The sequence below is a fragment of the Pelophylax lessonae genome (genome assembly GCF_965119305.1).
Source record: "Pelophylax lessonae genome assembly, chromosome: 1".
In the NCBI taxonomy this organism is placed as follows: Eukaryota; Metazoa; Chordata; class Amphibia; order Anura; family Ranidae; genus Pelophylax; species Pelophylax lessonae.
Genome location: NC_138768.1, coordinates 481470699 through 481482969, shown reverse-complemented (window position 1 = coordinate 481482969; position 12271 = coordinate 481470699). Strand labels below are relative to the sequence as shown.

General features: G+C 44.5%; 1 protein-coding gene across 1 annotated transcript in view; it reads right to left on the bottom strand.

Annotated features, from left to right (window-relative positions):
- The window catches only part of TBXA2R (thromboxane A2 receptor), a gene marked incomplete at both ends in the record, with an annotated part of 124913 nt that extends 113371 nt beyond the window's left edge, over positions 1–11542 (bottom strand). Inside the window, one exon of the mRNA XM_082260545.1 lies at positions 10700–11542. Coding sequence (XP_082116671.1) covers positions 10700–11542 — 843 coding nt within the window. The remainder of the gene's footprint in view (positions 1–10699) is intronic.
- Positions 11543–12271: the final 729 nt, after the last annotated feature.

The following is a 12271-nucleotide window of genomic DNA, read 5'->3' as shown; positions in this document are numbered from 1 at the left end:
GTCTATCTGGACGACATACTAATTTTCTCAGCCTCGCTTGAACTCCATCGAGAGCACGTCAGAAAAGTGTTAAAGACCTTAAGAACCCATGGCTTATATGCTAAAGCAGAAAAGTGTGAGTTCGAGAAACAATCTATCCAGTTCTTAGGACTCATAATCTCCACGAAAGGGATTTCCATGGATCCTCAGAAGGTATCAGCAATCTTGGAGTGGCCTGCACCTTCTGACAAGAAAGGGGTCCAGAGGTTTGTGGGCTTCGCTAATTTTTATAGGAAATTTATTCGGAATTTCTCAACTATTATTGCCCCGATCACCCAGCTCACTCGCCTGCACTCACGCTTCTCCTGGAACCAAGATTCTCAAGCGGCTTTCGAAAAACTGAAGGCTCTCTTCACCTCTGCTCCAGTGTTGCAACACCCTGACCCAGCTCTTCCCTTTGTCCTTGAGGTGGACGCATCCGAAGTAGCTACGGGAGCCGTGCTCTCGCAGCGTCAGGGCCCAAAGGCCCTGCTCCACCCAGTAGCCTATTGCTCCAGGAAGCTGAATCAGGCCGAAAGAAACTATGACGTGGGTGACAGAGAACTCCTGGCAATTAAAGTCGCTCTCGAAGAATGGAGGTACCTCCTGGAGGGCGCTAACCATCCAATTATGATCTTCACAGATCACAAAAATTTGGAATATTTAAGATCTGCAAAACGCCTAAGACCTCGACAAGCCAGGTGGGCCTTATTCTTTTCGAGATTTAATTTCCACTTGACATACCGCCCAGGTTCCAAAAATGGGAAAGCCGATGCCCTGTCCAGGATGTTCCCCGAATCTGCTGAATGTGCTCCTCCAAGCACTATCTTATCTGCCCAAAATTTTTTGCTGATTCAACCTAGCCTAAAGGCATCCATTGAACAAGCTTCTGTATCGTGCCCCGAATCCGAACATGACTCGTTAAGGAGGCAGGGTGGATTACTTTGGCACCAGGACAAAATCTTTGTACCTCAAGAAGCTAGGTCTCTGGTTCTCAGGGCATTCCACGACCACCGACTTGCAGGGCACTTTGGGGCCCGTAAAACTAACGAGCTCATTCAGCGGTCCTTTTGGTGACCTAACCTCAGTCGGGACTGTAGATCCTACGTCAAGTCATGCACCATATGTCTACGTAGCAAAAGTGACAAAGTCAAAGCCTGGGGGTTATTAAGACCCTTGCCTATCCCTAATCGCCCCTGGGAAATGATTTCTATGGATTTTATTGTTGTTCTTCCTCCCTCTGAAAGATTCACGACCATCCTTGTTGTGGTAGACCGATTATCAAAAATGGCCCACTTCATACCAATGATTGGTACTCCCTCTGCAGCGGAAACCGCTCACATGTTTATCAAGGAGATCATAAGACTTCATGGACTACCAAAGAACATTGTTTCGGATCGGGGGGTGCAATTCACCTCTAGATTTTGGAGAGCCCTTTGTAAAGCCTTGGAAGTGGAACTCTGCTTATCATCTGCCTACCATCCCCAAAGTAATGGGCAAACGGAGCGTACTAACCAAACCCTCGAGCAATACCTCCGCTGCTTTTCAGCTTTTTCCCAAGATGACTGGGCATCCCTGCTTCCGCTGGCGGAATTTGCCTATAATAACTCTGTCCATTCAGCTACAAATCAGTCCCCATTCTGGGCTAATTATGGATTCCACCCTGCTGCCCTGCCTGAAATTATGCCTGAAACTTCTGTACCTACCTTGCAGGACAGACTTGTTTTCATTCAAAACAATTATCAGGTCCTCCGGGAGTCCATACAGAAAGCCCAAGTGGATTACAAAAAACACTTTGATCGGAAACGGAGGGGAAATCCTTCCTTCAAGGTTGGGGACAAAGTGTGGCTGTCTACTGCCAACCTGAAATTGGCCTGCCCTTCACGGAAGCTAGGGCCAAGGTATATTGGGCCTTTTCAGATCAAACGGGAAATTAACCCAGTGGCTTACGAACTATCTTTGCCTGACTCATATAGGATCCATCCGGTTTTTCACACCTCCTTGCTTAAACCAACTGTTCCAGATCCATTTCCAGGGAGAGTGGAGCCACCTCCACCGCCAGTGACGATTGGTGAGGACACAGAATTCGAGGTGGAAGCAATCCTGGACTGCAGGAAGAGAGGGAGACAAACCCAATTCTTAATTAAATGGAAAGGGTATCCACCCGAAGAAAGCTCATGGGAACCCGAAGCCAATGTACATGCCCCCAGACTCCTCCAAGAGTTTAAGGACAAATACCCAGAGAAAATTTCTCAAATAGGCATCCGGAGGCTGCCCGTCAGGGGGGGGCACTGTCAGGGCACAAACACCAGGAGAAGGGCTCTAGGACCCAGCAGCGCCATCAGCACTTTGGCAGGAGAAGGACTTTAGGACCCAGCAGCACTACCAGCAATTTACCTGGGCCTATTTAAGGAAACCTGCCAGTGATTTTAGTTGCTGGTTGATCTTCAGCTCCTCCAGTGTGTTATCCCTGTGATATTCCAGTTCCTGTCTCCTGTTACCAACCCGGCTTGTCCTTGACCTGTCTCCTGATTGCTTCCTGTGTTTGACCTCGGCTATCCACCTGACCACGCTTGCTCTGATATCCACCTGGCTCCTGATCTCGGCTATCCACCTGACCACGCTTGCTCTGATATCCACCTGGCTCCTGATCTTGGCTATCCACCCGACCACGTTCCAGTCTCAGCATTATCCAAGTCCTGTAAACACCTCACGGGCGCCACCTGTCTGCTGATTCCACTCCAGCACTCCAGCTGTACTCTGGATCCTCCTGCACACAATCCAGCAGGCGACCCGTGCTACTTTGGGCCTGACCTCTCCTGTTCTCATCCTCAGGGGGGTCTGGAACTTAGCCGCAAGGGAAGCCCTCTCTCTCCATTGGCCTCTAGCACCAGGTACGTGATACTGGACCTCTACTTCAGGATGTTTTAAATTCTACCATCTATATTGATCTACCATTATATATATCCATGATGCACTTGCTCTTGATAAAGTGGAATTGCCCACGAAACGCGTCGAGCATATTATCGATGCATCTACTATACCCTCTATATGGACTTTACAATTACTTACATAGACTATGTTTTTATTTTAGGTACATTGTTTACTATCTTAATGTGCCTTTATTATCATGCCCTGTATTGTATTATGGTTTTACGCATTATATGTACGTACCATGCAATCAATGCAATGTTATACAATTTACATGTATTATTAAACCTATGTGTTTTTTTCTACCAATGATTTTACGTTTTTTATTACCCACCACTTGCTCACACACTTCATTTAAAGTCCCATTTCCCCCCCCTTTTTTACCGCTCCCCCTATGTATTACCCTCTTCAGGCAATGGGTTATATTCTACTAATGTACAATGATTACTGGCATATTATTATGTATCTACTATATCATGTATCTACTTTATTATCTTTATATAAGCCCACTGCCCTACGTACCCGTTTTCATTATCCTTTTTTTACCATTTCCCCCCATATTCTTATGAATAGGGATGGAGGTGCCTAGCCCCATTGGGCAGAGCCTCATTTAAAGTCCCACTTTCTGAACTGTTGTTCATTTTTTTTTTTTTTTCTCAGGATTTTAACTGCAGTGCTGAAATCAGAAAATCACCACAGCTGCTACCAGCAAAGGTATCCATATATGCTGAGCGCAAACGCTGTTTGTGTCAGAATATATAAAATCAATGTCGTGGTAGCCGACGAGTACCTGCAAGAGAAACAGGTCACAAAAGAATGAAAAAACAAACAAAGGACATTAAAAGTACAGTAGGAAGTGTAGAAGAACATAAAAAATGACTGAGACGGCAACTATTTTTGGCTTTTATGTATTTTTTTTTTCTTCTTCAAACGTCGAGTTCAAGGTTCCAGGTTCGGGTCTCTCAAAATGACGATAGCCATCGAACATCTTTTGAGACCCTGTGTAAATGTGCCCTAAACTGTGCCGTGCTGTACCCTACGCTAATAATCCACTAGTGTGTGGTAGCGGCGGAAACAGTCACCGTGGCAAAGACCAGGTTGGTCAGGACAGTTGGGACAATAATTCCGGGTGTCACGCCTAAATCCGCGCTTGCTGCAGACACGGCATCTTTTTTGGGGGTATCGTTTGGTAGGGGTACTCGGGAGGAATTCTGGAAAATGCCTCTCATGCAGCCGGCTCACTGCAACTGGTTGGGGAAGTTGGGCAGGAGCACCTGCTGGATACAGAAGGGCTCTTATTATCTCTTCTTGGAATTGAAAGAAGGATAATGTTCCGGCAGATGCTTTGTATAAGACAAAAGCGTTGTAAACAGCCAATTGAAATAGGTATACAGACACTTTTTTGTACCAGCGTCTGGCCTTACGGGCAATTAAGTACGGTCCCATCATCTGGTCGTTGAAGTCCACCCCTCCCATTTTACAGTTATAGTCGTGGACACAGAGGGCTTCTCAACAACAACACCGGAGACCGTATTAATTTGGACTGCCGTGTCTGGGTGAATGGAGGACAGCATGTAAACGTTTAGTTTGTCCCTCCACTTCACTGCAAGCAATTCCTCGCACCTCAAGCAGGCTCTCTCCCCCGAGCTCAGTGGGGTATTTACTAGCCGTTGGGGGAAGCCCCGGCGATTAGATCGCACGGTGCCACAAGCGCCAATTTGAAATTGAAAGAGGTGTCTAAAAAGTGGCACGCTTGTATAGAAGTTGTCCACGTACAAGTGGTACCCCTTTCTGAATAAGGGTGACACCAAGTCCCAAACTATCTTGCCGCTGCTCCCTATGTAGCCTGGGCAGTCGGGGGGCTCCACAGTGCTATCTTTTCCCTCGTAGACACGGAAATTAACTGTATAGCCTGTGGCCCTGTCACACAGCTTATACAACTTGACCCCGTATGTGGCACGCTTGCTGGGGAGGTACTGTTTGATAGCAAGGCGACCAGTAAACTTAATCAGGGACTCGTCAATGCAGACATTTTTTTGGGGGGTAAACAAGGCTGCGAACCGCTGATTGAAGTGGTCTACGAGGGGCCGAATTTTGTGGAGCCGATCATATGCAGGGTCTCCCCGAGGACGACAGAGTTCATTGTCGTTGAAATGCATGAACCGAAATATTTGTTCGTATCGAATCCTGGACATAGCAGCAGAGAACACGTACATTTGATGAATTGGGTCAGTGGACCAATATAACCGCAATTCATTCTTTTTTGTAATGCCCGTGTTGAAGGAAAGGCCCAGAAAGGTTTTAAACTCCTGAATCATAATAGGATTCCAGGCGAATGGTCTGGCAAGGGGTGAATTTGGGTTGGCGGCAATGAATTGTTGAGCGTACAAATTTGATTGGTCCACAATAGATCTGAAAAGATCTTCAGTGAAAAACAGCTCAAAAAAGTTTATGGGATTAAAACCAGCTGTTTCCACTTGGATTCCCGGTTGGGCGGTGAATGGGGGAAGTACTGGCGCTGTGGAATCTGTGGGCTGCCAATTAGGAAATGCCAGCGCTTCAGAGAGGACACTATGGGCTCTACGGGCCTGTCTTCGGATACGCGGTGGCTGCGGGCCACTACTCGTGCTAGCCACCGCACCAGCTTCAACTGCACTTAGGCGACTCGCCACGTCACCAGGCCGCTCGTGCTTGCCAGATCACGAGAAGTGTGAGCGGCACTAGTACTGGCACTCTGCTGCATACGAGAAACTCCCGGTTCTTGCAAGTCAGCAACTCCAGAATGGGGTCGGGTACGCCTGACCTTAGCAGGGACCCCTCTGTCGGAGCTATCTGTCAGGGAGCCGCTGCTGTCATCTGGTTCGTATATTGACCCTGATTCTGACAGTGAGGCTTCCCCATCGCTCTCACCTGACATGGTCAGTATACTGTAGACCTCTTCACCACTGTACCAACGTTTTGTCATTTTAGTAACTAAATTTACCGGTACAGTAGTGCGACTACTAGGTAATAAAAGCACCTGGTTGTCGAGGACTATTTGGTCGCTACAAAAAAAAACTGCTAGTGCTAGCAGAGATCAGGCCTGACTCTGCTAACGCAGCGGTTTTGTGTGATTTGTGTTTTTTGGAAGTGTCAGTAATCTATTGATTACTAAACTTGCCTGGGAAAGGTGGTCTGGGCAAGGGGGCTAAACGCAGGTGCTAGCAGGAATCAGTGCTGATTGTGCAAACACTACGTTTGGGAAACACTAAATTATGGGGACGCTAGCTTAGTTCTGATCAGATCAGATATTGATCTGTTCAAACACTATACTGGTAATGGAGGTGTGTGTGTGTGTATGTGTGTTAGTGTACTTGACTCTAACTGACGCTAAGTAACGGTGGTGTAGTGGGACCCTGATGCTAACTAGCTAGCCTAAGTTGTGTCACCCGTGACGCTAATACAGTGATCGGTAATCACTGTATATAGTGAACACTGTGACAGGGCAGTGAAGGGGTTAACTGGGGGAGATCAAGGGGTTAAACCTTTATAGGGGATAGATGGCGGGTGGCCTAAACCTATTTGGGCTTAGCGCAAGCGCAAATTAGGGTCACAAGTGACACTAAATACAGTGATCAGTAGTTATCTGATATACTGTATATATTAGTGCACTGTGTTATAGGGAGTGAAGGGGTTAACTGGGGAAGATCAAGGGGTTAAAAGTTTATTAGGGGATAGGTGGCGGGTGCCCTAACCCTATCTGGGCTTAGCGCAAGCGCAAATTAGGGTCACTAGTGACACTAAATACAGTGATCAGTATTTACCTATATACTGTATTTAGTGCACAGAGTAATAGGGTGTAAAGGGGTTAACTGGGGCTGATCAAGGGGTTAAAACTTTATTAGGGGATAGGTGGCGGGTGCCCTAACCCTATTTGGGCCTAACGCAGGCGCAAACTAGGCTCACAAGTGACACTTATACAGTGATCAGTAATATATCTGTATACCACTGTATATAGTGTTCACTGTGAGGGGTTTGGGGGTGATCAGAGGTGATCAAGGGGTTAAATGTGCCTATGTGAGGTGTGTCAGTGTGCCGCTTGGTGGAACTCACGTTTTTTATGTCTCTCTGTCTTCTCCTGGAACCGAAAGGACTCCAGGAGGGACAGTGACATCACTTCCCCTGCCTGTGTTTACATTACACAGACAGGGGACAGATTGCCATTGGTTGGGACCGATCGCCAGACACTGACCAAAAATCATTGGTCAGTATCTGGTGATTGATCGGTTCCCTACCGAATACGATCGGAATCGGGACCCGCGGCGCGCGGGAGCGCGCTCTGGGAGCCGCGATCGCGCATGACGTAGATCTACGTGACCAGACGGGATCGTGCCCCACTGCCGCAGTACTATTACCGTAAGCAGACGTAAAGTGGTTAATCATGTGCAAAATCACAATATTGTGCAAATCACAATGTGCAAATTACAATCTGTGCAAAAAAAAATAAATAAAAAAAAAATCGCAAAATCAATGATCAAAAAATTCATGGAAAATCGTAATAAAGTGCTGGTGCTAAATACCTTGGAAAACTATATCCAAAAAAATTGTCCAGAAACTATTTTATATGTGTACATAAAAACATTGCCTTAGTGATTCCTTTAAAGCGGAGTTCTGGCCGCAAAATCGATAAAATCGATTTTGGGCCATCCGCTTGGTCACTTACCTTATTATAGAAGAAAATATACTCACCTTCCTTCCACTTCCTCCCTCTGCGGCCGCGGCTCGCGCCGTCACTTCCGGTTTGCGATAATTCCTGGGAGCTGAACGTCATCGCTCCCAGGAATCAATGCGCCTGCACCGGCCCCGCTCATCACTTCCGGTGCAGGTGCGGCATTCACTGCTAAACAGCTTCTGGGCATGCCGGTGCAGTGCATTGTGGGACTCCGACGTCACGGAAGAGGACACGAAAAGGGACGCTGCGGCTTCAGCTGCCCACACCTGAGATGGCTACGCTGGAAAAGAAATTTTAAAGGTAAGTATTTCTTCTTACAGGTAAGTGCGACCCGGTACAGTTCAGAGGCTATCCATTATGGAATGTACTAGCCCTGACTGTCCCGGGGGTATTTTTAGCTCAAATTGACCCCCGAGGCCGGAACTCTGCTTTAAGTTCAGCAAGTCCAGGAACGATGCTAAGGGAATCACTGATGTGAATGTTTTACAGACACATAAAATAGTTTCTGGACAATTTTTTTGGATATTGTTTTCCAAGATATTTAGCACCAGCACTTTATTACGATTTTGCATGAATTTTTTAATCATCGATTTTGTGATTATTTGCACATTATGATTTGCACAATATTGTGATTTTGCATATGAATAATTTCAACGGATATGTTTACTTGCACATTCATAGTTACAAAGTTACATAGTAGTTGAGGTTGAATAAAAACAATAGTCCATCCAGTTCAACCTGTGTAGGTGTGTGAGGCCGTAATAATTTCTCATACCCCATTCATATAAGGATTAAATGTTTATAGCACAATACAAGGTATACTGGTGAACTCCATGCCCAAGAGGGTTAAGGCAGTGCTGGAAAATAATGGTGGCCACACAAAATATTGCCACTTTGGACCCAATTTGGACATTGTCACTTGGGGGTGTACTTACTTTTTTGCCAGCAGTTTAGACATTAATGGCTGTGTGTTGATTTATTATGAGGGGACAGCAAATGTATGCTCTTATACAAGCTGTACACTTACTACTTTACATTGTAGCAAAGTGTCATTTCTTCAGTGTCTTCACATGAAAAGATATAATAAAATATTTACAAAAATGTGTTGGGTGTACTCTTGTGAGATACTGTACATAGTGCACATATACACTACTCAGAGCCCCATATTGAGCTTCTGAGGCCAACTCCCTCCCCTACACTTTTTCTTCCCCTTCTACTTTTCTTCCTTTTGTCTTTTCTGGCACTCTTTCAATTTTTCTACTTGCAGCCTAATCTTTTAGGCACTTTCCATAATCTTTTAGGCACTTTCCATAATATAGTATTTTAGTTTCCTGCATATAAGTTTTGTAATGGTTTAACACTGCAGTGTCATTATGCAGATGCATCTCCATTTGGCTCTGGTCTGTAGATTTACCTACTCTATACGGGCAGAGGCCTTTCAGTCTCCAGTGTGTTTAGCTTTTTGTTGTCCGGTAATGAACAGATAATGCTCTTGTCCTATATTATTAGAATAGGATGTCTATCAGAGCTTACCCTGTCTGGTTCAGCATCTACTACTGTTGAATTTCAACCTTGATTTGTTATCCTGTTTTCCTGTTTGCCTATTAGTACACAAATAGTTGTGATTTTTTTTGTTTGTTTGTTTTTGTTTATTTGATTGTATTTGACTGGCTGACCCCGTTCACACAGGGGCGACGCTACTTGCTGGGGCGACCTGTGAAGTCGCGGTGCACAGCGTGCACCGTGACCTCGGCGCGACATGCACGGACTTCATATCATTGAAGTCAATGCAGGTCGTCTCCAGGTCGCCCCAAAGAAGTACAGGACCCTTTTTCCTTTTTTGACTTGTGTCGCTCCTATTAGAACAGGTCCTGTGCTAATCAATGGCGAGCGACCCACTGCGACTTGTCAGGCGACTAAGTCGCCTGACAAGTCACGCTAGTGTGAATGGGGACTAATAAAACATTTGAGAATTAAAAGAGATTTTAAACATATTAAATTATTTACAAAAAACACTCCAAAATGGTATGTCACAAACAGGGCTTTTTTTCAGAAAATAGATACAGGAACTCAAACACGACCCCCCAAAATCTCCCACTTCCCATCCCCCCCCCCACACACACACACACACGCCCTCCAAACTGCATCAAATAGTGGGTGTGGTCAATCAGTGCAAGTGTCTTAAAGGGGCATTAAATACCAGGAGTGCATTAAGTACAGAGTGCAGAGTTTGGGAGGGGGGTTACACACAGGATGCAGAGTTCAGGGGTGTACTACGTAAATAGTGCAACATTAAGGGGTGCACTGTATACAGAGTGTAGAGTTCTGGGGTACGCTATACACAGAGTCCAGAGTTCAGCCTTGTTCCACAGTGGTTTAACCCGGCATCCCCCATCCACATCTCACTTTCACCCCTTTTTGGCTCTGACCTCTGCATGCTACCCACACCCCCTCTCCACTGCCCCATCTTCTCCCCACCTCCTTAAAAGCTCCACCATCTTTCACAGGTCTTATTTTTATGCTTTATTAAGCTGAAGCACCCAGTCGTCTCTTTTCACTTCCCCCCGCCTCTGTAGTTGGCTCTGCCTCTATCACTTGCGGGTAGATCATCCAGTGGGGGTCTCTGCATCTGTACTGCACCCCGGGCACCTGCATCTCCCTTGTCCCCACCCTGCACTCAGTGGCAGCCACTTAGGAGATCAGATCTGTGGGAGCCATTGGAAGACAAGCTGTCACTTGTAAACACAGAAGACAGATGTCTGTGTTTCCAAGTAATAGCGGTGAGCAGGGAGCAGAGGGCCTGAGCCAGAGGTGGTGGAACCGAGTTCCATCAAGTTCCAGCTGAAAAAAAGCCCTGGTCACAAATAAAGAGTAATAAAGAAAAGTGATTAAAATTAGTACATTCATAAAACTATTTTATTGGACACTGTTTAGTGAACAGTAGCAAATGAACATATTACTTTTGACATTGGTATGATCTACCGCACTATTAAAAACCAACATTTGTAGAAAATTTAGAAAAAAAAATGAAAAACTTACCAATAATGGAAGCCAACACAGGCTGGCAATGATCATGATTCCGATGAGCTGGACCATCATTTCCACTTCACTGTCTCTTCTTCTTTGAACAGACTCACGGTCATGATAAACTCTGCAGAGAGTCACTACACTGACGGTGTTGAGGATAAAAGACAGACAGACAGCAAATATGCCTGTCAGTGAGAATATTAATCCAAATGCTTTATTATTTGAATCTTGCAGCAGTGTTAGAAAACACCAGGATTTAGGAAATTGTAAAGTATATTTTCCAATGCCCATAATAGGCAATAAAGCCAACAAGAAAGCAAAACTCCAAACTATGACCACAATACCCCAAGCTCTTCTTTTGGAAACATTGGCAGAACGTGAAAAAGGTCTATTTATACCAAAGAAGCGTTCAGCAGCCATGGAGGCACCAAGAAGAAGAGGACACAGTCCATAAAAGACCATAGAAAGTCCAAAAAAATTACAAAGATGGCAATTTTTATCAAACATCTGCCAGTCAAAATGTGTAATATGGTAAGACACTACAATAATACCAGTTACTAATAGTCCCATGAAATCTGTTACCACCAATCCAAGAAGGAATATTAAGAAAGAGGACCGTGAGCGACTCTGAGTTTTTTTTGATGCACTAACTAACACAAAAAAAGCAAATAGATTGGAGCCAAGGCCAATGATTGAAAAAATTGTAGAAAACCACAAAGAAGTGATAGGTTTTTGACTTGCAGTTGAAGTTGTCATATTAATATATCGGAAGCAGGATCCGGGTGAAGCCAAAATGCCCTTTTCTATTTCCATGGCAGGGCACAGATTATCTTCAGTTCCATTAACAAGATGCATTCTGGTTTAGTAAAATACAGATTGCAGTAGAATCTAAAGTCTCATTACTTTTTGTTGACGTTTTGAAAGACTTGACAATTGGTTCTTTAAAAATGTTCATGCGTTTTCCAGAAACTGAAAAAAAAAGAAAATGTACGAAACAGTTTTAATTTCACTACTACATTCATATTCAAAACAAAATAGTCTTGATGAAGCCAAAAATGTAAAATAACTTGTATCATTTAACCAATAGCTTAACAGCCTTTTTATATAAAATAAATGATACAGATACAGTAGTAGTGATTTTTTTTTCTTCATTTTCACATATCTTTTTAAAGGAAGATATCTCCTCATGTCCTCAATTGTGTAGGCCACGAGAAAAGGATTGGCAGTGCAAACATTTGGTTTTGTTTGCACACACAAAAAATTGGGTAGGCTAAATATTTTGAAAGCTTTGCAAATGTAATATAGCTTAATACAGGTAACTAGGTAACAATACCCTAATCAGCACTCAATGCCAAGCAAAAGAAAAAAAAAGCTCTTAAGCAGTGAAAGGAGATAAAATATAAAGTTTTGCCCCTGTATAAACCTCTTGTAAGGCCACATTTTTAACATGGAGCTTAGTGAGCCATAATTTAAAAAAGGACATAAAAGATTTGCAGGTTACAATTTAGGTGTTGTTAACCAAAAAGGAGTAGCACCCTACAAGGTAGGTGCTAGGTAAAAGCATAATGGGCCTTGGCTGCCTAA